General features: G+C 36.4%; 1 protein-coding gene across 16 annotated transcripts in view; it reads left to right on the top strand.

The window, feature by feature from the left end:
* PDLIM5 (PDZ and LIM domain 5) overlaps positions 1-27698 on the top strand; it is a 221504-nt gene that overhangs the window by 52314 nt on the left and 141492 nt on the right. For all 16 annotated transcript variants that reach the window (XM_053217127.1, XM_027060960.2, XM_053217126.1 and 13 more), the window contains exon 3: positions 15098-15249. In XM_053217127.1, coding sequence (XP_053073102.1) covers positions 15098-15249 — 152 coding nt within the window. The remainder of the gene's footprint in view (positions 1-15097; positions 15250-27698) is intronic.

Here is a 27698-nt window from a genome sequence, read left to right as displayed (position 1 = left end):
TATGGCATTTACCTAAGTAAAGCAAAAATATTTGTAGTCTGATTGAACTAACTATGATATGTAATGAAAATCAGAACTTCATGGTATTATTTTCATGGAGAAAGACCATTTACTATGTGTAACTAAAATTGTGTAATGAATGATACTCTTGTGTCTGATTGTTTACTCACCAATAATTTATTGAATACTCTTTTTCATTTTCAGATTCATATATCCTATATAGTGCCCATGGCACATGGCTGCCTGCCTTCTGCTTAGACATACCCAGAAATAGGAATCTCATTACTTTGCAAGGAAAACATTTTGTTTCTGGAATGTTCTGAATGTTTTCAAGTTCTTAACTGTTCTGAGAAAAGAAATCTTTCTTTCTTGAACTTGTACCCAAGGGCCCTAGTTCCTGCTCAGAGGATTATTAGATTCCTGTGGGTCCTCACTAAGCTTTCTAAATCAGAATCTCTTGTAATGAGTCTCCATAGTCTGTACTTACATAAAAAGTTCCCCGCAAGATTTTGATCAGCCAAGTGTGGGAATCACTGCTTTGTAAAACACAGTAATTATATACTGTCTTTTCAACACCATCTATTTTTAATTAGTAATTCCTTGTATGATGTACCTTTTGGGTCTTTCACTGTTCTAATTGTGGTTGTTTTTCTGGTACTGAATTACACCTAATATTCCTGATATGACCTAAACATATAGAATACAGCGGAACTAACACTTTTCCTAATGTGAATAGTGCTTTTTTTGTTTGTTTTGTTTTGTTTTAAGTGCAGCCTAAGACTGTAGTGCTACTTAAAAATAATTTAAGGGGGTGCCTGGGTGGCTCAGTCGGTTGAGCATTTGAATTTGGCTCAGGACATGATCTAACTGTTGTGAGTTCAAGCACTGCATTGGGCTCACTGGCGTAGAGCCCACTTCAGATTCTCTGTCCCCCCTCTCTCAGACTCTTCCCCCCTCATGCTTTCTCTCCCCAAAATGAATAAACATTTATTAAAAAAAGATAATTAAAAAACCCAACAGACTCTCACACTATTGACTTATAAGGATGACATGGCCTTCTAAAATCTCCTTGGTTTTATTTTTTTAATTTAATTAGTTTTAAAATGTTTTTATTTATTTTTGAGAGAGAGAGAGAGAGAGACAGAGTGTGAGCAGGGGAGGGGCAGAGAGAGAGTGAGACACAGAATCTGAAGCAGGCTCCAGGCTCTGAGCTGTCAGCACAGAGCCCAACATGGGACTCGAACTCATGAACTGCAAGATCATGACCTGAGCCAAAGTCAGACACTTAACTGATTGAGCCACCTAGGCGCCCCAGTTTAATTTTTTAATTTAGTTTTTAAGTTTTGTTTATTTAAGTAATCTCTACACCCAACGTAGAGCTTGAGCTCATGAGCCTGACATCCAAAGTTGCATGTTCCTCTGACTGAGCCAGCTAGGCGCACTACTCTGATTTTGTTTTTGTGGGCTCCTTGTCAAGCCGAAAGATTTTATTCAATTTGAATTTCTCTTTGTTTGTTTGTTTGTTTTGCTTCTGAATCTGAATACTGGGTTGTAGATTTATCAGAGTATATTTTATGTATCTTCAAGTTAATAAAGAGCTTTTAAATCCTTTTTCCACAGCCCAGCATAGTCCTCTCTTTTATACCCTGTTTTTTCGCATTTAAAAATTGATATACATACCTCATAAGTCTGTAAAAAGGTGCCAGATGAACATATAGGAAGGGGGGTGGGGAAGGGGAAAGAGGAGAGAAGGAAACAAACCACCAGAGACTCTTAATGCTAGAGGACAGACTGAGGGTTGATGGAGGTAGGGGGATCGAAGATGGGCTAGATGGGTGATGGGTTACCAAGGAGGGAGCTTGCTGTGATGAGCACTGGGTGTTGTATGTAAGTGATGAATCACTGAAGTCTACTCCTGAAACCAATACTGCACAGTATGTTAACTAAAATTTAAATTACAAAAAAATGTTGCTTGAAACAGATATTGAATCAACTTCAAAAAATAGAGCTTGTGTTAATGGTTTTTTATGATTGTGTAGTAATTATCAAGTGAAAATTAAGAAAGGAGATTTCATGAAATATGGTTTTACTTATTTACTTAAAAATTGTTTTAATGTTTATTTTTTGAGAGAGAGGCAGAAACAGAGCATGAGCCGGGGGGGGGGGGGGGGGGAAGGCGGCAGAGAGAAAGGGAGACACAAAATCCAAAGCAGGCTCCAGGCTCTGAGTTGTCAGCACAGAGCCCGATGCGGGCTTGAACTCATGAATCGTGAGATCATGACCTGAGCTCAAGTAGGACGCTCAACCGACGGAGCCACCCAGGCACCCCTCATGAAATATAGTTCTAGATTTGGGAGTGAAGAGAATAAATATACTAAAAAATCCATTTTAATTAAAGGTGGGTAATATCTGCCAGTTTTTTGTTTTTTATTTTTTGCATTGCTTCAAGGAGTTTTTGGTTTGCATATCACTTAGGGAGAGCAAAATGCCTACTGTCCCTTCTTCCTCTATCCAAACAAAATAAAATGCAACAAAACAAAAATAACATTTATTTGAAAAAAATCTTTAGACCTGAAACTTGCTATAACTCTTCAGAGAATTCTCAGTAAAAATGTATGTTTCTATTCCATTGGTTTTGTGCCAGAACAATGTTTAGTCCATGGAGTGTGCCTGTGATTAAAGAATCTGTTGCAAGGAATATGTTTCTTACCTCAGTGTTTCTGACCTGTAGATATTACATCTGAGCATGTTGGTCTCTAGGTTATGTTTGTGTTGAACAGAGTAGCTGGAGAACTCATGGACTAGTTAGAGGCTTTTGTTCCTGGAATAAAAGTTTTCTAACTGAAATGATATTCTAATATTGCTTGGAAGTTGAAGAAATGGCTTATAATGATTGCGAGCACAGAATAATAACTAAGCTAGCCAGGTGGTTGATAGATTTTCCTGGAAATGTATTCTTAATGTTTAACCTTTGAATAGACGTTGTGTGTATGGAAGTGATGGTAAAAGGCAAAATGTTAACCTGTGAGAAGAGCAAATACAACATTTGTTGTTATCTGATCTTTTGTCATTTTACATATAGAAATGGAAGATTTTGTAAAGAGACGGTAGTTAGTGTTGTAAATGTTATCTGTTAATTTAACACACTTTTAACAATTAAAAAGTATAACTGTGTGTTCCCTCCCTTTTCCTACCCTACCACACACACACACACACACACACACACACACACACACACACACACACACACGTACAGCGTTCCTAATGCACTGGTGTATTTTATGTACTCATTAACGGTTTGCTGAAGGAATGGAACCCATGTCAACTACTCTAACATAACCAAAGACTTTTAAGTACATTAATCTCTCATTCAATAATGACCAACATTTGGTAGTGATGTATACAAAAAAAGCATTGCATAGATCCTACTAGATTTACGTGTAACTTCTGTTAATAAATTTTTGTTTTCTTTAACAACATGGCTTTAATGTGATCCCTGGGCCCTTACTCTGAGGAAAGAGGTGGTTTGTTTTATTAAAGTGGGAAACAGGGTGAAGATGAAACAGCAGACAGTATGCTTCAGGCATATTCTATCAGGCAAACCAAAATCTTACCCCCTCCATTCCCTCACTCCCACCCCCGAGTAGACTTTACACAACTGTGAGCAGTGACATTGCTTAATGAACTTTCCTTAACTGCTATCAGCAGCCTGTCCCTTGCCAAATCCAGTGTCACCCAAAGCTCAGAAACATATGGTGCACCAACTGCACCGGAACAAGAGTCATTCAGTGTTGCTCCAGTCTGTTTTACTCTTAGTTTAAAAAAGGAAAAAAAAATAGTGGCATTGACCTAAGAACATTTCCTTTCCATTTCTAGCTGTACTTTATGGTTGTGTGTTTGCTTTCTGTGGAGGAGGTGAAACATTTAAAGTAAATCGATGTTTTGTGACTAGAGACCAGAGTGCTAGAAGTGATCTACCAACATTTGGTGCTATCTTGATAAAAGCCAACTGTGCAGGCAAGTTTATTGGGTTAGAAAAATAAACATGGAACGGCAAGAGAAGGCACAGGAGACCTACTAGGGGGTACTGGTGGTAGTTCTGACCTATACAAAAAGAACTGGAAGGAAAAATATCCTTAGGATTTTTTTTCTCAACAAATTGTAAGCAGAATGAATAAAATAGTCCCATAAAAGGAAACGTTAACTCCTTTCATCTAAGTGTTGACGGGTCTTGGTTCTGGAGGGCTACAGATATACAAAGGAAGCTGAGACCACACTTCCTGAGACAGGAATGGAATGAAGACGTGCCCATCTTCACAGGATGAGGGACAAGTGCACAATCAAGAAGCACTGAAAGGAACAAGGAGTTGACAAGCGTGGATTTCTTAGAAACAGTATGGCATCTGGGAGTGATAGTTGCATACGTATGCAGTCCTTTCTGAGCAGTGGCATTTTTAAGGAGACCACACTAGTTGATGTGGAAGCAGCTTGTAAATTTAGATTCTTGGTGCCTGGGTAGTGGAGTTGGTAGAGCATCTGACTCTTGATTTCTGCTCAGGTCATGGTCTCACAGTCTTGGAATCGAGCCCCATGTCAGGCTCTGTGCCTCTCTGTTTCTCTTAAGATTCTCTCTGTTTCTCTCCCTCTGCCCCATCCTCCCAACCCCCCACTCTGTCTTTCTCTCTCAAAAACAAAACAACAACAAAAAAAAAAACACCAAAAAAACAAACAAAAAAAAACCCTGCAAGAGGTAAATTCACATTCTTCATAAGTTATTTACTGTCGTATACTGTGCCCATTATTGTATGGCTTTTGGCAGCCTAGCCAGCCTGGGCTCTTAGTTTCCGTGTCACTTTCTCCCTAGAATGTAGACACCCTTAACTACTTGCCATACCTTGGAAATGGTAGTACTTTTGATATCATCATGTGTTTCACATGCTTTTTATTTTTGCCCAGAACACATAACACCGCTCCCATTTTATTTCTGCAAATTCCAACTTCTATTTTAACATTCAGGACAATTGTCAATATCCCTGACAAACCTTCTTCATGTCATTTAGGTATATTAGTCATTCCAGTATTTATGTTGATAACTTTTATACATGTATTACTCTCTAGTGTCCCAGAGTATCCTTTACTTTTACTTGTCTTGCTGCCTAGAGTGCATTCCCTCTAGATCTATTCATGGCGCTTTCTCTTCATTCTGGTTTCTGTTCAGATGTCACCACCCCAGGAAGTCTCCTCTGACTACTTTACCATAAAAGAGCGTCTCCTGATGCTTTTTGTCCTCTTTCTCTTCTTTATTTTTCTTCTTTAATACTTACTTTTGATATTTTATTTATCTTCATGTTTATTTGTTGATTGTCTCTTTCCCCCTGGCTGAATGTAAGCTCCATGAAGGCAAGGACCTCATTCTGTTCGTTGTTGTATCACTATCCCTAGAACAACTGGGCACATAATAGACACTTGACAAGTATTTCTTAAATGATGGAATAAATGAATATTTGCTTTCCCCATTAGCCTAATAATTCATTCTTGTAGTCATTAGCATCTGGTCCATATGTAATCATTTAGTGAATGTATATGAACAAATGAATGCATAATTCAGCATTACATGCCAGAAAGCTCAGCTACTACCAGTAGGAAGATTCTTGTCCCTTAGAATTAAATATATAATGGAATTAATATTCATCCTAGAAGAAAAAAATCATTTGGGATCTGAAAATGAAGATAAGCTAGATTCTCTTCTCTCCTAGTTAGCTCTGAAACTTAGCCTTTTGGATTTCTAATGTTGATACAGTTTTAAGTTTTTGAAAAGTAGTCAGGTTTGTCATTTTAATGTTTTATAATAGAGAAATAAAAATAATATATATAAAGTTATTAGTGAAGAGTACAAAAGTTATTTTAATGCCAGAGTGAGTAATGGATACTAATTATAATGACTTTTTAGACTAATGAGAGATGGTAGTCTGTATAAATATTTATTATGGTTTAGAGTTAAAAGGGACCCTAGAACATTTGGTCCAGCTCTCTTATAGAGCTGGGCAGAATGAGGCCAGACATGTGAATGATTTGCCCAAGGTCATAGGATTTGTTAGTGTTAGAGTTAGAATTACCGTCAAGTTTCTTTTGTAATACTGAGTTGCAAGAGTGTGGGATAACACTTTTCATGCATGGTTTGTAGAATTATAAATGGCTGCAAATATTCTTGCTGGCATTCTAGTATCATAGATCAAAAAATTAAATGTGCATATCTTTTTAAAAACAGTTCCTGAAGAAAATATCAGTTGAGTATGCCATAATAAATGTATAATACTTTCATCACTTTATGTTAAACATAAGAACAAAGGAAATTGGAAATCAGTTAACTTACTAAACAATAGCCTGTTTTGGTAATTCATTAAATGTTTATTGTGTGTTTTTTTTTTAATTAATTTTGAGAGAGAGAGAGCACACACACATGCACATGCACGCATGCCCTGCGAGAGGGGGAGGGACAGAGAGAGAGAGGAGAGAGAGAATCCCAAGTGGGTTCCATGCTGACAGTATGGGGCTTGAACCCATGTACAGTGAGATCATGACCTGAGCTGAAACCAAGAGTCGTACGCTTAACTAACTGAGCGACCCAGTTGCCCCTAGTCTGTCTTAATTTTAAGTCCATGTACGATAGACCTCTAGAGACATAAAAGGCATAGTCATTGCTTAGAAGAAACATCCTTCTGGTCTGCAGCCCAGCAAACTGTTGGTTAGAGTTTGAGATGAAATAAGGACAGAAATGAATCGGTATCTAGAAACTTTTGTAGTTTGACAGAGTAATTCTATGTCTGTTGAATCTGATGATAAGAAATTTGGTCTTATATTTTATATATTTTTTAAATTTTGTTTTCCAGTAATTTGTCTTTATTAAAGATTACAGAAGAATTGGTATAAGGCAGATGGGGGAGAAACTTTCTTCACAGTGTCTTTCACCGCAGATAGTTTGAGGAGCATTGCTTTATGGAGAGTTACATACACATGTGAAAGTTAAATAGTAGATAAGGGAGAGGACGATATCAGTTCTTTATATCGTTTTTCTGAATTCAGTATCAAATGTAGTGTCTTACTGGAATAGGCCCTTATTAAATGTTAGTGATTTTAACAGTTACCTTCCATTAGCATGTGAAATCATGATTTTGTACCACATTAAATAAATATTAACGCTGCTTTGAGTTCTTAAATTTTCTTGATGCTAACGGATTTCTTGTTTTGAAACATTTTTGGGGCGCCTGGGTGGCTCAGTCGGTTAAGCGTCTGACTCTGATTTCGACTCAGGTTATGATCTCACGGTTTATGAGAGTTGACAACACGGAGCCTGCTTGGGATTCTCTCTCTCCCTCTCTCTGTGCCTGTGTCCTGCTCTCATGCGCACTCTCTCTCTTTCTCTCTCTTTCTCTCTCTCTCTGTCTCAAAATAAATAAACTTTTTTTTTTTAAAAAGAACTTTAGATTGTGATTTTCAAAGGACTAGTGAATTTTTTCCTTGTGTCATAAAAGTATGCTGCTACTGGTAGTTTAGGAACCACACTTTGAGAAACACTGTTCTAAGGTTTCATTAAATCATTCATTCTTAACATTTTTTTGGTCATAGATGGCTTTGAGAATTTGGGGAAAGCTATGGACTGACTCAATGGAAAATGCATGCATACTTGCACATAATTTGCACACAGTTGCAGGGGATTCATCTCATCTTTGACCAGAACCTGATAAGGAGGGAGGGTTGAAACTGTGTGTATTACAGTGTTAATCTGTTCTTAGGTAAACTAGAGTTGACCAATTCATTTTTAAATTTTATAGTTATCTGCAACATTTATTATCATTTTCCTTATCATTATAAAGTGGACTACATAAAAACACAAATATCTGTAATTAACAAATTTGTTTGATTTAGAGATGTTTGTATATGCATTCTTTTTTTATAAACCGCCATGCTTTTCACATTCTGGTAGAATTATATTCACACATTAAGTACAGAGTACCTTAAGTCTTTGGATGTAAACCTCTATGGATTAACTATAAAATGAAAGTGTTATGTGGTGTGTTAATAGTGATTTACAGTATACGAAGGCATGTTTCGGGGCGTTTGGGTGGCTCATTTGGTTGAGCATCTGACTTCGGCTCAGGTCATCGTTTTGCAGTTCGTGAGTTTGAGCCCCGTGTCGGGCTCTGTGCTGACAGCTCAGAACCTGGAGCCTGCTTTGGATTCTGTGTCTCCCTCTCTTTCTCTCACCCTCCCCTGCTCATTTTCTGTCTCTCTCTGTCTCTCAAAAATAAGTAAATGTTAAAAAATAAAAAAATAAAAAAACAGAGAAGGCATGTTTCTATTTTATTAGGATGCTGGTCAAGAAGAATAAAGATGTTACTTTAATAAAGAAGGATTCATTATGGAAAAGAGATTTAGACTACTAGAACAAACAGTCTTAACAGAAGCCCTGTGTTTGAACTAGGTAGCTCAGTGACTACATAAAGAAAGAGCTCAGTGACTACATAATCACTCTCTGATTTCCCTTTGGTTTTGTGAGGCACAATGACACACACTTTAAGGTATTTGCTTTATTGCTACCATATAAGGTGTATTCTCAGACTTTTGGGTAAAACTGGTGACAGTTTGACTTATAAGCCAGAAAATAAGGCCCATAGTTAGAGTAACCACCACTCACATGGGTCAGGCAGGAGTTCACAAATTTACTCAGAGAGAGACCTCAGTGATTGTTTTATCTCATCATTCTAACATACAAAAAGCGAAATCATTTTATTTCACAGAAGAGAGTATTAAAATGAATCCAGAGTAGCCTCAAATAGTGAAGGGGCATGTTCACATTCGACATCCAGGTCAGAGATTATCTTTTTCTCTGTAGTTGAGTAACATATACAGGCTGGTTGAGGTGCCACCACTATAGAAGCAATAGATAGATCATGCAAGACAGCACAGCTTTCAGCGCTGAGCATAGTATTGTAAGGTGGATTAGTTAAGTACTAGAGTGACAGGAAATACGTTGGGATTTAAAAAGTGGCTTGAAGGATATGTTTGAAAAGCAGATTCAGCACTTCTCAAATATTCTTTACTTCTCACTTTAATGGCTAAAAACTCCCACCATTTCTGTTTATTTGTGATATTTGGTGACGATTGGGTGGCACTCATTGTTCAGCAGGAAAACAAGTTCTGTGAGTTCTCTGTGTTTTGGTGTAATGCTCATACATTCTTATGTGTTTCTTGGGGGGGAGGGGTGGGAGGAGGGTGGCAGTGCAGAAAGTCACATCCATGGTATTCTGGGAAATATGTGGGAGATAAACACCTACAGACTTTGAACCAGAGGCTTATATGTCTGGATTCAAATTTTTTATCTTACGGTAGGTACTAGAAAATACACTTTAATTGCCCATTACCTAAGTGTTTTTTCAAAATAAGGCTTTCCTCTGTGCTTTCCTCTGCCTCAAGAAAATCCTGTTGGTTAGATTGATATAATTTTATTTGTATATTCAAATTTTGGTAACAGCACTGTTAGAAAAATAACATCTTTTATTTTCCCATGGTTTAGTTCCCATGGTTTTTGGACATGGGAAATTTCTGGTAGTGTTTCTTTCTATAACTGTCATATTTATGTATTCCTTTTTTACATTTAATAAATCTGAGGGCATTCTTGTCATACCCATGGTGTTAGGGTCATATATTTCCAAGCATTCCATATTTGTTGAAAGTAGGCAGAGGTTGAAAACTTGCATGTTGGTTGTGGCTCATCATATAGGTACCTGTCTCCTGCTTGTTACCCATAGAATATAATAGGATAATTACCAAAGTAATTTTCTGAACCAGCATAAATTGTTCTTAGTAAACATCTGACTATTAAATGGTGTTATCTATATTATAAAATGATTTCTGTAATATAGTTAGGCATATATATTTCAGTAAGTTATTTCTATTGCTGACATCTGTTTTCTGAGGTTTTTAACTGCTGGCTTATTTCCAAGGGAAAGCATGCAGAGGTTTTGTGTGCATCAATTCCCTATGATTTGGAAGGAGTTTCTCTCAATAGAGAATTTTAAGACAGTGTTGAAGTTATTGCTATGGCTAAACATTTTGCTCTTTATGAAGAAGCTTAGGGCAATATAGCAGCTCTATTAAATACTCATTTTAAAGAGAAATCTTAGACAGTTAAGTTTATTGAAATGATACCTACCATATTGGATTTTAACTTTTGAAAATGAGAGGTCTATAATGTTTACATTGATTTTGTTTTTTGCTACAAATTTTCTATGATTGTTTTATTTCTGTGATGTGCTTGCTCTCAAGAGATAAGAACTACAGTGAAGGGTTAGTCTAACTGGTGTATCTCTAACTCCTTATGAATCCCAAATAGCATACTTCTTTTTGGATAAATGTTCTACTTGGTGCAGTTTTGAGATTTTTGTTTGAGTGGCATGTTCTCTTGAGATACTAGTTTATTTTTAATGCAATTTTATAAAGATGCAGTACTACTTTTCTCTTTTGTTAAAACGTTTTAAGAAGAAATGCTGCTGGAACCACAGATTTGCATGGAGGCTAAGAATTTGGGGAGGTTTAGTCATAAATTTTATTTGAGTACAGTAAAGTTAACGACACGTTTAATGACACATTAGTATTACTGTGAGTTAATTGGCTCCAAATCATACTTATTACTAACAGTCATTTAGGTTTTTTTAGTTATTCAAATCAAAGTGTAAAATCTTCTATGATTAGTTATTATTTTGATGTTATGTTCAATTTAAATATTATTTTACACATGTGCACTTGGGTGTACAGCACACCCAGAGGCAAGGCCTGGATCTAGTTGATCAAACCTAGGATACCTCGTGACCTTTCTTCTTTCATAGTCTTGGTTCCCTGTTCTACCCTCTGTACCGGCACCTTCCTTTGTTCCTCTTGCAGTGTGTTCTCTTGTCTTCTTTCCTTCCTGTCCTTTCTTGACCCCCATTTCAAGGCTTATTCACCACTGTTATCTTCTTAATTCTTATTCTTTGGCCTCTTGGTATGGTGGCAACCCCTAACTGACCTGGGAAATAGAGATATGAGGTCATCATCCTATGAGAATGGAGTTTGGAAAAGTCAGAATTGGATAGTGGTAAGCAGAGAAAGGACATGGTGAGCTGGTTCTGATCCTATGGCATATCGTGTTCTGTTGCTGAATAAAGGAAAACTTTAGGCTTAGAGAAGCAGAAAGAAGAGAGTGGGTGAAGAAGCGATATTTGGTCTTTATTGATGGAGGGATGGGGAAGCCAGAAGGTCTGACTGGTCAGTTTGCAAAGCTGTCTTCTCTACACTGTAGGTCCTTGAACCAGGTGTCCAGCCTATGTGAATTGGTGGCATAGTATAATAATAATAATAATAATAATAATAATAATAATAATGTAAATTGTTGGCATAGTATAATAATAATAATAATAATATAATATAATATAATATAATAATAATAGTAGTAGTAGTAAGCATTTATTTTGCATTGTGAGGTATGTGCTATGCTGGGGTTTTATTTAATCTGCTCAAGAGCTCTGTGAGGCAGGTGAAATTGTAGTCCCCATTTCAAGGAGAGATAGATGAAGCTTAGAGAGGCCTAGTAAATTCATGTTACACAATCAAGAAATGGCAGAGCATGAATATGACCTCATGTTTGCCTCACTTCAAAGCCTCTGTACTGTTTTCTTACTTATTGTATGGACACAGGCAAGTAATTTAATCCCTTTGAAGCTCTCATTTTCCATCTATAATATAGACTAAACTACCTGCTAATGGCAAAAAAGGTACAGGGTCTCTTAAAGTTGCTTACTTATTGTTGGTGCTCAGTAAATAGTCCTAATTACTTTTTCTGGATCATTTCTTTCTCAGGACAGAAAAACACTATGTGAGAAGAGCTACTCTTTTTTTTTTTTTAATGTTTTATTTGTTTTCTGAGAGAGAGAGAGAGCAGGGGAAGGGCAGAGAGAGAGAGGGGGAGGGAGACACAGAATCCAGAGCAGGCTCCACGGCCTGGAGCCTGATGTGGGGCTCAAACTCAGGAACCATGAGATCATGACCTGATCTATGTAGTCAGACATTAACTGACTGAGCCACCCAGGAGCCCCGAAGAGCTACTCTTCTAAAATGACTGAAGAAAATTTATCTCTGGGTATTTCCTGGTGCCTTTTTCCCTTACACACACACACACACACACACACACACACACACACACACACACTCTCTCTCTCTCTCTCTCTCTCTCTCTCTCTCTCTCTCCCCATTTGTTTACTAAAGACTGGACTTCCTTCTCAAGAGAAAACGTCATCCTAATTGCAGATAAAGATTAAAATGCATCCCTAGGGGTTTTAGACCAAGTGTAGGTGATCAATATTAGAGCCTTTCTTATCTAGGTTAATGGGGAGGCTCAATAATGATACCATTCTCTTGAAGAGCTTATAGTTGTCCTAGTTTACCTTCATTTCTGTGTCAGTAAACAGAAGCCCAGAGGTAGTTCCAACATGTGCAGCCATGTATGCTTGCAATTTAAGTGAGGCCACAAAGCACTGTTTTTAAAGAAGCATACAGCCTCAATTAAGTTTATGGAAAATTATGCAACAGTAATGAAAAATGCATCTCAGGATCAAAGGAGAAGCATTTGCTTATGATTAGTTTGATTTATGCTGAGCTTGACCCAGGAGCCTCCCACTACTGCTTCCTTCCTACACATTATACATTTATGAAATACACATATACTTATGGCTGTCATATAATATGTACAAGATTTACTGATGACAGAATGTTATTACTGTTTCAAACAAATGCAAGCTATTCAGCCTTGCAAAAACAAAAAATGAACTATACAAATAATGAATGACCTTGTAGTTTTTCCTTAGCTGCTAACAATTCATTATAGTACTATATTCTACTCAATTAAGAAAGAAAAAAAAGATTTATCTTTCTAATGAATGGATGGTCTGAGGAAGTGGTTTTGGGGATAAATGGAGCTCATAGGAGTATTCAGTCAGGTGTTGTCTTTAATAAGACTTAAATTTGTTTCTATGTGCTGGGCCTTTCCCACTAAATACAGCATTAGTTCAGGCTCTTCATGATCTTTAGTTTAAATTGTGTGATGAGAAGACCTGAGCAATGAATAATAAACATGGTTAGAGATTTAGAAAAGATGCTTATGTCAAAAATCCAAGATGACTAATATTACTGGCCCCCCAAAACTGTAGACAAAAAGGAATTTATTTGACAATTTAAATAATATGTGAGTTTGATAGGAGTTAAATTTTGATCTGTTTTGTTACTCTGGAAATTTTATTTCTTTAGTGTTAAACATAGTATAAATTTTTCTTACCCTTAAATATCTCAGCAGCTGTGAAAGGATTACTTTTGTTAGTGTAAAGAGGAAAACAAAATCATGATATACTGGGTATGTGATAGAGAACATTCCCTTTGAAGGGTTTAAAATCTTTTTTTTACTTTGTGAGATTTCATATATCTTTGCTCAAATAGGTATTTTTTCTTAATAATTTCAAGAACTATTTTGGTCACTTGATAGTTGTATTTTAAAATGAAATAAATTTCTAATTATGTAAAATTTTAGTTTTTCCTAATTTCACAGTGTAAACAAACCATCGCCAGTGTTAAGTAATAAATCTGTGGCATCCATTCATTCAGTATGTATTTTGTGAAGGCCTGTAGTGTGCCAGGCACCTGAGGAAACACAGACATGGGCCCTTCCTTAATGGATCTAACCTTCACTACTGTTTTCTTGATTTTAGATCCAGACATTTGTTCTCATGCACTAAGATTGGTCTGCCTTGATCATTATTTTTAAGGAAAGAGTTTGACAACTGATAGTAATCAAAACCTAGCCTAACTGAACATACAAATATCCATTGTATTTATTTCTTTGTTTCCAAATTGTGAATTGTAGCACTCAATTCATGTTTTGTTTGTTGAGGTATATAGTTTTTAAAAAGAAGTAATTTTAGCAAAATGTTCTCTAAAATATTTAGTTGTGTTTTTTTTTTAGTTTTTTAAAACTTGTGGTAATCATAACAGTAAACCATTTTTAAGTGTACAATTTATTTCATTAAGTGCAGTTACACTGTTGTACAACCATCACCACTATCCATTTCCAGAATTTGTTCATTATTCCAAATAGAAACTGTATAAAATCTTTTAGTTTTAAGTATCTAGAGAATATTTCTTTATTTGTGCCAAGTCTCACCTGTCTTCCAACAACCCAGTATTCATTATGATCTACTTGTACTTAATGAATTCTGAGCTTGCCATTTGAATTAAAATGGTTACTTTTGATTTGTATTTGTTCCATGTTTCTAGGTAGTTATTAAAATTGCATCATCTTTCATTTTACTGTAATTTTATATTTGTTTGGTTTTTTGGAACAATGAAATATATATGAACTTGGAAGGAGATCAAACTGAGTAATGTGAACATGGAAAATTTAATAGAGAAGGGAAGAAAAACTGGGGATTAAAGACTGTGGTACACAAAAAAGTCTGATAGTCTCAGACACAACTGGTTTCCTTCCCCTCCTACTAAATGCCTGGAGCAGGAAGCATATCTAGTGTAAAAGATATTTGGGTCTGATCTAAAAGAATTCAGTACCCCAGACACTGGATATGAATTGGACTCAACAAGAAGGATTGTTCGGTTAAATCTGCTGTCTGTGTTACTCTTTGTGCTCAAAAATACAGCTGTTTAAAGAGTTCTAAACATTATTTTTGAAAGAATTTAAATACCCTATTCACATTACAGATGCTAAAATGTCATTTGCTTGGCTACTTCTCTTCCTCATTCGTAACAATCACATGGTACTGTTACACAATAAAGAAATGGAGAAATTATCAGGGAACCTTTTTCAGAAAATTTAGCAAGTAAGAATTTAAGAAAATAGGAAAGTTATTTGTTGCCTGTTAATCAAGATAACTTTTTATTAATTTGTCTACAAGTATATAAATCTACTTTTCTTTTGATATAAGCAAAAGTATAATTTTCATCTGCATTTATTCTCTGTTTTTTAAGGAGTGACACTCCTAATGAAATCTATTCATTACAGCTAAAAGATGGAGGCAAAGCATCCCAGGCAAATGTAAGAATAGGCGATGTGGTTCTCACCATTGATGGAATAAGTGCACATGGAATGACTCATCTTGAAGCCCAGAACAAGATTAAGGGTTGTACAGGCTCTTTGAATATGACTCTGCAAAGGTAATTTGCATTTTTTTTTTTTTAACCTCAGAGAGAGAACAATACTGAGGAATGTGTTTTTTGTGTATCTGATTCATGGTATTAACTCAAGTTTCTACTACCACTGTTTCAAGTAGATAAATTAAAAAATGTAAAGGCTTTTAAATGGAATAATTGAACAGTATGAAAAATTGGTGAAAGCTTTGGATTATTTCCCCATAAAAAGACATGTATTCATGTATTCATAAAAATTGTATATTCAGTTTTAGAAAATCTAAGATTTCCTAAAATTTCTCAGTAAAGTACAGGCTAAAAATTCTTATTATAGGGTAAAACTCTTGGCCTTAATATTCTGGGCAGTATATTAGAGGGTATTATTTCAAGATCTAGTTTGGCTTTTTCTTACTATGTCTTTTGCCCTTTTTTTCCTGGGTAGAAAAATAATTTTTTTATATACTCATTTGAAATGCAAATTTTCTGAACTTACTGTTTTGTTTTTTAAAGTTACTCTGGCTTTAGTTATAGCATAGCTAATCATCTCATTGATTATAATATATCAGGCATTTTGAGCATTTCAACATTTGACCTGCTGCCTTGAAATCATGTGGATTGCTTGCTAAAATTACAAAATCAGAACATCAGAAAGGACCAAGAATTATATTTTAATAAGCTGCCTATGATTATTATGAATTATAACATTAGGCTGAGGGGAAGGAAGGTGAAGGGGAGTGGGGAGAAGGTGACTAGACTGACTGACTGATGGCTCTGAACCTTTAGGCTTATGGGGAAGGTGGGTATGGAGGGTTTTAAATAAGTCTCGTGTTTGATGATTACAGACATATTCTCTATTTCTGTAAAATTTGGAAGGCACCATTTTCTTCCTTGAAACATCTCAGGCTTCCATAAATTATTGTGTATATTATAAATTTTTAAGAGGGGAATAACATGTGGTACCAAACATATTTGGCTATGGAACCGTTTTTCCTTGGAGTCTCTCCTGGGACTATTTAAAGGCTAGACACAGGCTAAATTTTATGTACTTGTCTGGAAGAGTATCAGTTTGGTCTTAAAACTGAATAGGAGAAATTTTTGTGAACTTAGACTTACAGATTTACTTTGATGTAACCATTCCTCCCCTCGCCCCTCCCCCCCTTTTTTTTGGTGGGAGAAATTCATTTCAGTGGGACTATTTGGTCAAAGGTTATTCGTATTTAAATATCAATAGCTATTAGGTATATATTTTAATGCATATAAAGGAGTCAATGAGAAAAAATAACCTTGCTAAAAAGTTCTATTTCTGTAGTGTCCTTTCTGTTCTAGGTACTGAGACATATAACACAAAACTATTGTTACTAATTATATGAAAAGTAGCCATTTTTGTTTATAGTCATTTTTACTAAGTATGAATTTTGAAAGGATACCATGAAGCCAAGAAGATTAAATTGTCTGAGATATTAACTAAATAAAATAAATAGAGATGGTGATGGGTGTTTCTCAAATTCTAAAGTTGAAAGTTTAGTAGAGTGTAAGTTCTTTTCCTGGGCTGTGTATCCCTTCTTTCATATCAGCCTAATTATTTTCACATTACACTCCTTCTTATTTAATGACCCAGGACCCAGTGTCTTATTTTCTGTTGAAAATACTTCTGGGTCCCCTAAGAATAGATGAAAACCAGATGTTACCTTGTTTGGATGCATTTCCAATGTAAGTAATCTGTTACTGACCTTTAATAAAGATTCTCTTAAGCTACTTCACTATGAATTTAACGAGTTGTTATAAACATTTGGAGATGTGGCATAATCTTTATATTTGTGAGTATGGATATTCAGGGACCCAAAACATGAGAGAGAATTTTAGAGTTCTATTGTTATTTGTTGTAATTCTCAAGTTTTTGAATACTTCTTGTGTTAGGCAGTGTCAACCTGAAAAGAGATTTACATTTAAGAGAATTTATGGTTTAACATTGACATACTACTGAAGAAATATTTTTTTGCCTTTCAAGGAAAAAATAAAACTTTGAAGAGTTAGTTTCAATTCTTCCCTATACATACACCAGTCCCTTCTTAAGTTCTTGCTTCTCTCAAAGCAAATAGTTTTCCTTCCACTTATTTCTGAATCTGACAACAACATCCTTTTTATTATTTATTTATTTTTGAGAGACAGAGCACAGGCAGGGGCAGAGAGAGAGGGAGACACAGAATCCAAAGCAGGCTCCAGGCTCCGAGCTGTCAGCACAGAGCCTGATGCTGGGCTTGAACCCACTAACTGTGAGATCATGACCTGAACCGAAGTTAGATGCTTAACCTACTGAGCCACCTAAAAAAGTTTTTTTATTTATTTTGAGACAGAGAGAGAGAGAGCACGCACACAAGTGAGGGAGGGGCAGAGAGAGGGAAAGAGAATCCCAAGTAGGCCCTGTGCTGTCGGTGCAGAGCCCGATGCGGGGCTTGATCTCACGCAAGAGAGAGATCTTGGTGAGATCTTGACCTGAGCTGAAATTCAGAGTCAGATGCTTAACCAACTGAGCCATTTAGGCACACTGACATGAGCATCCTTAATTGGCCTCCAGTCACCTTACTTTCTTTATTCTATCACCAACCAGACTGCTTTGTATTCTCCTTCCAAACTGAATGACCTACAACAGTATTTGTCCTGTGTAACTCTTTTCTTCATAAACATGGACTTTGCTTTGTGAGTATGTAGTACTTCCCTTTATAGACTTTTCTTAATCCAGTTTTCCTTGAAGCAGAACCTGAGGTGGAATTCCTGTACAAGTAATATATCAAGAAAGGTTTTTGAAATGTTACAACAGAGTGAGTAAAGCAGAATTGGGAAGAAGAGGAAACTGAGATGAGCAAATAATGTGGTTTCAGGGGTTATCTAGCCTTAGCTTGATCCGGGAGGGAGCTGGGGGACAAAATCGTACTATAGAGGATGTCTTGCCCTGAGGCAAGGGAATTGGGCTTTTGTCTCCCTTCCCTTGCATTTGTTAGACATTGGCCACCAGTTGTTGAGGAAATGTGTATGTGTGTGGATGTGTGTGCAAAGTGCATGCAGGGGAGGGGTAGGAAGTAGTTTCTCTTGTTTGCACAGAAAGTGGCTGGTGTGAACCATTAGCATTTCCTTAGTTGCTGTACCAAGTTGGTAGAAGAGTCCCAGAGGACCCAGTCTGGATACAGCACTTGCTATGAGATTCCTTCTAGACTTGAGTCCTCTTGCTCAGAGGATTAGGCTCTCTATGATCTAGACTCAGATTGTCCTCCCCAGATCATCACAACTCATCAGTGAATGCCATCATTTTATTTAGTTCCTTACTGTCCTTCACCTCCCTGGCTGCCCTCTCATGAAATTCACTTTATCAGGGATGCCTACCGACCTACATGCCAGCTCATGTCTCTGCATCCACAAAGCCCACATCAGACTTCATCTACCCATAGTCTTTTCTTTGCAACTCATTCATTTTTTTTTTCCTGTCTGAATGCCGATGACCAGTTTCTACCATTTGATTCAGCATTTAATTATATACTAGGTATAACCAGGATTAACAAGGCACATTCCATGAGTCATACAAATAAATCTAATTAGTTAATAGTTGTACCTAATACTGTCTATATAATTAACTAATTACTCCATGTATATATTAGTTCTGCTTCTCCAGCTAGACTCCTTGAAAGCAAAGACCATGGTTTTTGCACTATTTGTGTTTAACAGAATCTTGAATAGTTTTGTGTTCTTAATCTCTAATTAATATTTGATGGATACCAGCATTAACTCCCAAACTGGGAATCGTTTGCTTATTCCACAAATAGTTTTGAGCTTTTACTATGTGCCAAGCATTGTTATAGATGCCGGGGACATGCAGTGAACGAAACAGACAAAAATCTCTGCTCTTACAGTGCTGACCTTTGAGTGAGCAGATAGACAATAAACAAGTAAGTAAAAGCATGTATTATATTACATGGTGATAAGTGTTATGGGGACAAACAGAGCACGTAAGGGAGATAGGGAATGCAGGGGTAAGGAATTGCAAGTTAAAATAGAGTGGTTAGGAAAGCTTCGGTGAGGTTATTGGATATTTGGGTCATGAGTGTCCCAGGCAGAGGAAAGAGGTGGTGCAATGGCCCTGCCTGGGAGGCCAGATTGCCTGGAGCACAGTGAGTGAAGAAGGTAGACTGGTAAGAGGTAACATCAGAGAGGCAGCAGGAAGTGGCTTGAGATGGGACAGAACTCGTAGAGCCTTGTGGGTCACTGTAAGGTTTGTAATCAAATTTAAGTTTTCCTGGACCTAAAAAAAAATTGTGAGAAAGCCCTGTAGAGTTTTGGTGCTTGGCCAGACCTACCAGCAAGGTTTGGGAAATGACTTCATTATTGGAAGCAGGGGCTAGACAGAGGAGAGAGCAAGCTTCTCCCCAAGTCCCCTCAGTGGCTGTGCTGCCTTTTCCTTCTAGCGCTGGAAACACTGGATGGTTGCCACTTCTGTGGAGTTCTGCTCACCTCCACCCAAGAATCCCCAGGGGGAGAATATAAGAGAAAAGCCATTTTTGTTTTTGAAATTAAAGTTACCAGGAATCTTGTTTTGTGAAATTTTTTTGCATGAAGTACTAATATGTATCTATTTATTAAATAAATATATAGTATATATATTTGATTTATCTTTTCTTTATGCCCAACCTCAGTATCCTAAAATAGGATTTAGATAAGAAAAAGTAAGATAAAGATACTTGTTTATGATTAAGGTTATTTTGTAACTGTTTTCTCTATCTAGTCTAATTTTGGAATATTTAATAAGGCAAATATATTATCTTTTTGATATCCTAAAAAAATAAGTCTTGATTCACTGTGTTCTGTGTATCTAATGCATATAGAGGTGTGGAAGATTTCATTTTAATTTGTCTTTTATCTTTGGAATAGGAGTAGAAGTTTCTTTTTCTTTTTGTTCCCCCTGCAGCTGGAACTAATTCTAAGAGTACTACAACCGGACAGTGAAAAATTCTATTTGAAATTATTTTTCCTCTTGGGGAAATTAGGCAAATAGTAGTGTCCTTATATCAATTGCATTTGGCCTATACTTTTATCCAAGTCCAAGTGGATTACTTTTAAAATACATTTCTGCTAACAAAAGAAGAAAATTACTTTCTAAAGCTTTGATGTCCGATAACTATTAAGTAACTAAATTAGAGTTGGATTCTATGAATAATGTTTTTAACTGTTTCATTTTATTTCAATAATTCTTTGCATAACTTAGATAAACTTGCTACTAACTTACTGTATGAATTAGGGGAAGTCACTAAACTTCTGATACTTAATTTTCTTGACTATAAAATGAGGTCATGGGTGATTTCTAAGTTCCTTTAAATTCTGGTTCTTGTTCTGATTTTTCAGCTGTAAATGGATAAGTTCCCTAGAGCTTGCTATTAGATCAAACTAACTTAAGTTTGCTTATTTTGGCTGAGTGAATCAGGAAATTGGACTTTCTTTATTGGAGTTATCTTAAACTGTGCCAGGTTAGCAAAGTGACTTGTACTATTCTGCTGACTTTAAGGTGAAAGGTAGGTCAGATGGATATTCAAACAGCATTTAATCATAAAAAAATATTTTCTATATTTGTTCTTATTTTATGTTTTTAAATTAATCCTCTCAGAATCACAGAGAACATATATTATTTTTTAAGTCTTCCTTGTTTCTCACAATACTGGTAGTGACAGGTCTGTGGTTTTTTTTTGTTGCTTAGACTTTATTTTGTGTATAACTTATTATGATTGGAAGTGAAAGATCTAGAAGGATTAAATTTTGAAAAATATTGATGTACTCTCTTTTCTCCTCCCCTTTTCCTCATCCTTCAAACAACAACAAAAAATTGTCAGAGGTCCAGTAACTACTACTAATGAATGACAGATTGGAATAATTTAATAGGCTCACTGAGTTACAAGAAAAAAGAAAAAAGTAGCTGTTGTACCAGACTGAAACTGTTAGCCTTCTTTTGTTTCATTTTAATGGATTGCCTAACGTTTTATTACTGTTAGCTTTATGGGTTCCACTTTGCTCTTTCAATAATAGCATAGAGGCAAGAGTTTAGCAAGTATTTTTTTTAAATCAAGGTTTTCAGTTCTCTATTTGGGATATTTGAATTCGTGTGAATTAGAAAATATTTAGTTGGATTATCTTTTCATTGGAATTGCACGTTGATATTTCACATGCTTTTCTAATTTATATTCTGCAGTTTAGGTTTTACTGTTTTTTTGTTTGCTTGTGTTGGTTTTAGTTTTGTTTTTTAAATCTCAAGTGGGAGGATGACTCTTTCTCAGAAGGGCTAAGTCTGATCACGTCACCCCCAGCCCCATCACTAAAATTAGCAGTGCACCTTAGAAAAAGGGAAGAAGACAAGCATGCATTGACGTCTCTTTTGTGCAGTACTTTTAAAAAAATATAATTTAATCCTCATATGAATCCATCAAGGAAGGAATTAACTTTCCATTTTTCAGATGAGTACATTATGGCTTCAAGAGTTTATGTGATTTACGTATCAAACACAGGTCAGTTCAAAATCTATGCCCTTCCCACTTTCTTTGTTGTAGCAATGGACTTAATGACTCCACTATCCTAATACAATTTGATAAGACAGATTAGTAACACAGGAGGGTAGCTTTTTGACTCTCACTGGTAAGCAATAGCAGTTGTATCCAAAACGGTACTTTTCATTTTCACTCTCACCTGTGGATCGGTATTCTAAAAGTGATATATATATATATATATATATATATACATATATATATATGTGTATATATGTGTATATGAACTGAAATCAGACAATTAACTGAGCCATCCAGGCACCCCATCTGTAAGTAATATTTTACTTATTTTCTAGGTGTTTCATAGACCCTATATATTAGAATGAAAGGAAAATTTTAAAAAGGAGGCTAAATAGTTTAGTGGGCCACTAGACAGGAGTATTCATTTGGATGCTGACTTGTGTGTATGGTTGCCTATCCTAAATCAGAATGTGATCTTTTAATTTTCCCTCCTAAGTTTATAGCTCTGTTGACTATATTTGCTAATTTATTTCTGTCTTAAAGTTTGAAGTCTTGGTTCTTCAGCAGGCTTCTATCTGTTTATTCCATGGGTAACTAAGGATTCAGGAATTTTGAAAAATGTATTTTAGGCTTTCTGCTCTTTGGAAAAGAAATGATAACTGTCAATTATCAAGTAAGTCAGAAGGCAGAGAAGAGAGGTATTTATCTTGTATCCCCTTTCCTTCATTTCAGTAGGGATAAAGATTGTTGAAAATGAACTTGAAGGCTCAAGTTAATTTTTTTTGAGAGTCTGTGGCAATTTGACAACAAATTTGTTAGCTATTGTTTGATCAGAGTATATTTTGCATTTTGAAATTCTTCCCCTTGAGCTTTATATCGTGAAAGTGTCTGGTTCTTTTTTTTTTTTTTTTTTTTTTTTGAGAGAGAGAGAGGGAGTGAGCAGGGGAGGGGGAGAGAGAGAGAGAGAGAGAGAGAGAGAGAGAGAGAGAGAGAGGGAGAATCTTAAGGCTGCACACTCAGCGTCAAGCCCAACATGGGGTTCCATCTCACAACCCTAGGATCATGACCTGAGCCAAAATCAAGAGTCGGATGCTCAACTGACTGAGCCACCCAGGTGCCCCGGAAGTGTGTGGTTAGTTCTTAACAATAAAACTCTTATTTATTCCTGTGAAGGAAAAATTATTTCAACCTGTAATCCTTTGGGAAAACAGTCCTAGGAAATAATACATCTAAAGACCTGTTATTTTATCAAAAAGCTTTATTGAAAAATTTTAATATGTAGAATTGTTTGCGCAGAATTTTTTTAAAAGGCCATGAAACAGAGCTAGAAAGAAGGGGAATAGTAATAATGCTGGCTTTGAAATTAGGCAAACTTGGGGCAAACCTTGGTTCCACCACTTTCTAGCTGTGTAATCTTAGGCAAGTTATGTAACTGAGTTTCAGTTAGCCATTTGTTATTGGGCATAGTAATAATTGCCTTCTAGGGCTCTTATAAAGTTTAAATGAATTAGCATGTGTAAAGAACCAAGGGCATAATAGAGATAAGTTTTTTCTCCTTTGTCCCTCCTCCTTTCCTCATGGTCAGTATTATCATAGTATCTATTGTAATGATGGTTCTTGGAGATCATCGTTATTTTGTTTCTTAGCAACCAAATGGGTGTGACTGAAGGGAAACCGAGAAAATGCGAGGGCAGTCTGGTAGGTAGTTATGTGAGAAAGTCAGAAAGATAATCGTACAAGAGTTAGAAAAACATTGTTTAGTCCAAGGAGTGATTTTTTAAAAGTATTCGCTTATTTTTGAGAGAGAGAGAGAGAGAGAGAGAGAGAGAATCCTAAGCAGGTTCTGCACTGTCCGCGCTGAGCCTGACCCTGGGCTTGAACTCATGAACCCTGAGGTCATGACCTGAGCCAAAGTCAGATAGATGCTCAACGGACCGAGCCACCCAGGCGCCCCTGCTGAGTGATTTTTTGATTGTGCACTTGCATTAAAGCTTTGTACAGCAGTGCAGTGGATACAAACAGGCTTCCCGCCAGCTAACTAGTGCTTTGGTTCACAGTGATCGGCTGAACCAATAATTTATGGCAGCGGAGAGAAACCAGTACACACCTAGTCATGTTTATTCTGCTAATTCCTCTTGTTCTGCTTGGTGTAGGGATCGTTATTCTCTTCAGAGTGGGTTAAGTCAGACAAACAAAAAAATGAGATTTGTTTTCTCTCTCCCCCATCCAAATTCATGTGTACTTCCTTTAATGTCCTGAGTAACATATTAAAGTAAAGTTAAATTACTCACTTTTGGACTGTGTTTTTATGATACTCTTAGAAGTCATTTTTTATAAACTTTTGTCCGCACAAACATTAATTACTTAAGTTTGGTTGAAAATCTCGTAATGTTCCAAGTTTTTAAAAACTGGACTTTTCCTCCAGGTTTACATTCTGACTGGCAGCCATAAGGGGTAGATATAAAGAGAGTGGTTTATGATTTCTGGTGTTAAGGAATTTTTATCCATCCATTGGGAGAAGAAGAGACAGGAAGTGCTACTGCAGGGATCCCATTCAGATGGAAGGCTTTCCTGGGGTGCTGAAACTTGGGCCAGGCTTTCAGGATGAGGAGGGTGTCTCAGATGGAGGAACAAATGCCCTCTGAGGTGGTGCAGAGGTGGCCAGTCCCCAGGCATGTGTTGGGATGAACATGTTGACCAATTGGAAACAGAGCTGGGGATAAAAGGAAAGGTAGATTAGAATAGTGCTTTGCAGGGCTTTAGACACTGAGGTATTTATTAATTATCTGAGAAGCGACTATAGTGAAACTACTTGGAAGAAGGTGGAGAGACACACAGAGGCAGGGAGACCGGTCAGGCAAGTATTTCAGTAACTTTACTACCTGAGGGCTTGAAATGAAAACAGGACAAATGAGAGAAAATAGAACTTGAAGAGTAATTCTAAAAGTCACTGTAGTGGTGTGAAATGGGGAAAGAGGAAAGAGACAGCTATGGTCCTGATTGTTAGCCTGCTGGACCACACTCCATTCTCCTTTCACCGCCCTCCCCCCGCCCCCACCTTGCTGTTCTGCTTACTGTGGCCTCGCTTCGGCTTCCGTCCGTGTCACTGAAACTGCTTCACCTGTGGAGGTCCCACAGATTTCCTCAGCCTTTTTAACTTGTTCAAAACTGAGCTCTATACCTTGTCTCACCGTTTGCATCCCCTGCTGCACTGATCTTGGTGAATGGCTCACCTCTACCCCATCACCCAGATTCAAAAGACTCATTCCTTGCCAGAACCTTTCTTCTCTAAGTACCTGTTAAGTTGCATTTGTGTATATCTTGAGACCTTGAATAGATTGGAATAAATTAGCATGGCCCCGGGGTATGATGGTGGGAGAGACACAGCTCCCAGTCATAATGCCTAGGTCTTAAAGGGAAATGTTTAAGATCCATTTGTTTAGCATATACTAATGGAAAACTTCCTGTGCTGATCACTGAAGATAAAAAGCAAGTCCTCACATCTGCCTTCCAGGAGCTCACTGTATGGAGCACTGGTTTCTAAACTTAAATAAGGACCTTCCCCCCCACCCCCCTTTTAATTGTCAAATATTTTATGGGTAACCCTTCCCCCATCACATTAAGATAATAATTGTATTTTTAGTAACCACAGATTTCATAAATATTGTATTAAGGTAGTAATTGTATTTTTAGTAATTGCAGATTTTATATTGTATTGCAATTTTAAGTGAAGAGGAAGATTTTTACATTTATGTACAAGAATCTACATTTAAAATTGAAATATATGCATGATTTAAGCAGATTTTCAGCTTAGTGCTTAGGACACAGATGAATTTATGACTCACTTGTGAAAACTTAAAACTGTGTGCCAGTTACCTCCAGCTGTTTCCAATTGTGATTCAAAGATTGGGAACTACTGGCCAAAAAAATTTCAAGCCATCTGAAAGTAGAGAGACCAAGTCATAAGCAGAGCATCCGGGGAAGGCAAGTCTGATGAGAGAGAGCATGAGAGTGGGGAGAGAAAGAGACAGACAAACATAGTAGGACAGTTGAAGGAGCAGAGAAGCTTGCGAAGATTTTCCTGGTCACATCTGCTTATTAGCAGATAGGGTGGACCACAATTCTTCCACATTGTATTCTACCAAATTGAGCTTCATTATCATTTTAAGAAAGAAATAAGCTTAATTTCAGAGTTTTAAATGTTTTTACTTTTTAAAAAATATTTTTAAATTTATTTTTGAGAGAGAGAGAGAGCGCGCGCGCGCGCGTGCACAAGTAGGGGAGGGGCAGAGAGAGGGGGAGACACAGAATCCGTGGCAGGCTCCAGGCTCTGAGCTGTCAGCCGAGAGCACTATGCAGGGCTTGAACTCACGAACGGTGAGATCATGACCTGAGCCGAAGTCAGATGCTTAACTGACTGAACCATCCAGAGCGGCTTGGACTTAGAAGATACTTCAAAAAATATTGATTGCCTTTCGTTGTAGAGAATGCTGCCTTTAAGTTATAGTAATTTGTGCTACTTTTGCCAGATAAATGTAGAAACAATTCGTAAGTTAATAGTGAGATAGAGTGACAATCTGGTCATTCTTGTGTATTTAATGGCAGCAGTCTCCTTGGGGTTCCAAATAAACATTTTTGTCCATAGCATCAAGAACTTTTGAAACAGTTGAAATTCAAGTCATTTCCAACTGTTTCCAGTGGCTGTTGTTGCTATTAATGGTCTCAAAGATTGAAATAGCTTAGGCTTTATGTGGGGTGAAAAGTAAACTGGACTGATTGTGCAAAACACATATGTGGCAGATTACTTATACTGTCCAACTTTGTGGCTTACTTTTTCTTTAATGTATTTTAAAGCCTGCATTTTCACAGTAAACCAGCTTTATACACAGGTTTCTAAATGTTACTAGTCCTAATTTTTTTTTTTTTTTTTACCAACCGTGTTCCCTTATTAACAGTTTAAATGCATAACAATAGTCCTTCATTCATCTATTTTTGGGTATGGATTTTAATTTTTTGAATAATACAGCAAGAGTTTATTTCTGAATTATGGTAAAAACTCCATAGATGATAATTCTGAATTCAGTGACCTCTCAAGTTTATAGCACTGTTTTCCTGTGTAATTCATCCTGTTACAATGAATATGAGGGACTTTCCATGTTCTTTTGTTTTACTGGAATTATGTTATATAGACTCTGCTTTGAAATAGTGGATTATTTATTATTTTAGAATATTTTTGTTATCCTGAGAATATGTTTGGTTACCAAATTATTCTTAAAACTAAGAAAAGTATTTTTGTATTTGAAATATAAACTTGTTAATTGCCTCTTTCAAAATAGGATTTTAATCTCTTTGACACACTGAAATGTACAATATCTCTTTCCCATATTTCATAGATTCTGTAATGTTCATGTAGATTTAATTTTCTGGTAAGAAGCCTATTTGCTATTAGTGAGCCAAAGAATTATCTCCAAAGGATCAATGCAAATTGCTCCTTTATTGCAACTTAGCTGTGCTGTTTTTTATTATTTGCATGTAGTTTCTGTTGCTATATAATATTTACAGTTGAAATTATTTTGGTATTATGCAGAAAATAGTTTATTTTTTATCTATTCCTTTAAAGAGGCTTAATAGGTTATAACAATATTCATGTTTCTAAGAACTTTAGTTAATAGTTTTTCTTCTGAGATGTCTGATATACAAACTGTTAAAGTTGCTAGGGAAGTTGAAAGATTCAGTCTTGTTTCTTAGCACACAGTAGGGATTGGGTAAGTGAAGGATATTAAAAAAAAAAAGCTAACATTTTATTTTTTTATTTTTATTTTTTCCCCCAAATTGTCATTTAAAATTCTGGTTAACATATAGTGTAATACTGGTTTCAGGAGTAGAATTTAGTGATTCATCACTGACATATAACATCCAGTACTCATCCCAACAAGTACC

The sequence above is a fragment of the Acinonyx jubatus genome, chromosome B1 (assembly GCF_027475565.1).
Source record: "Acinonyx jubatus isolate Ajub_Pintada_27869175 chromosome B1, VMU_Ajub_asm_v1.0, whole genome shotgun sequence".
In the NCBI taxonomy this organism is placed as follows: Eukaryota; Metazoa; Chordata; class Mammalia; order Carnivora; family Felidae; genus Acinonyx; species Acinonyx jubatus.
This window is presented reverse-complemented; position numbering and strand designations above follow the sequence as displayed.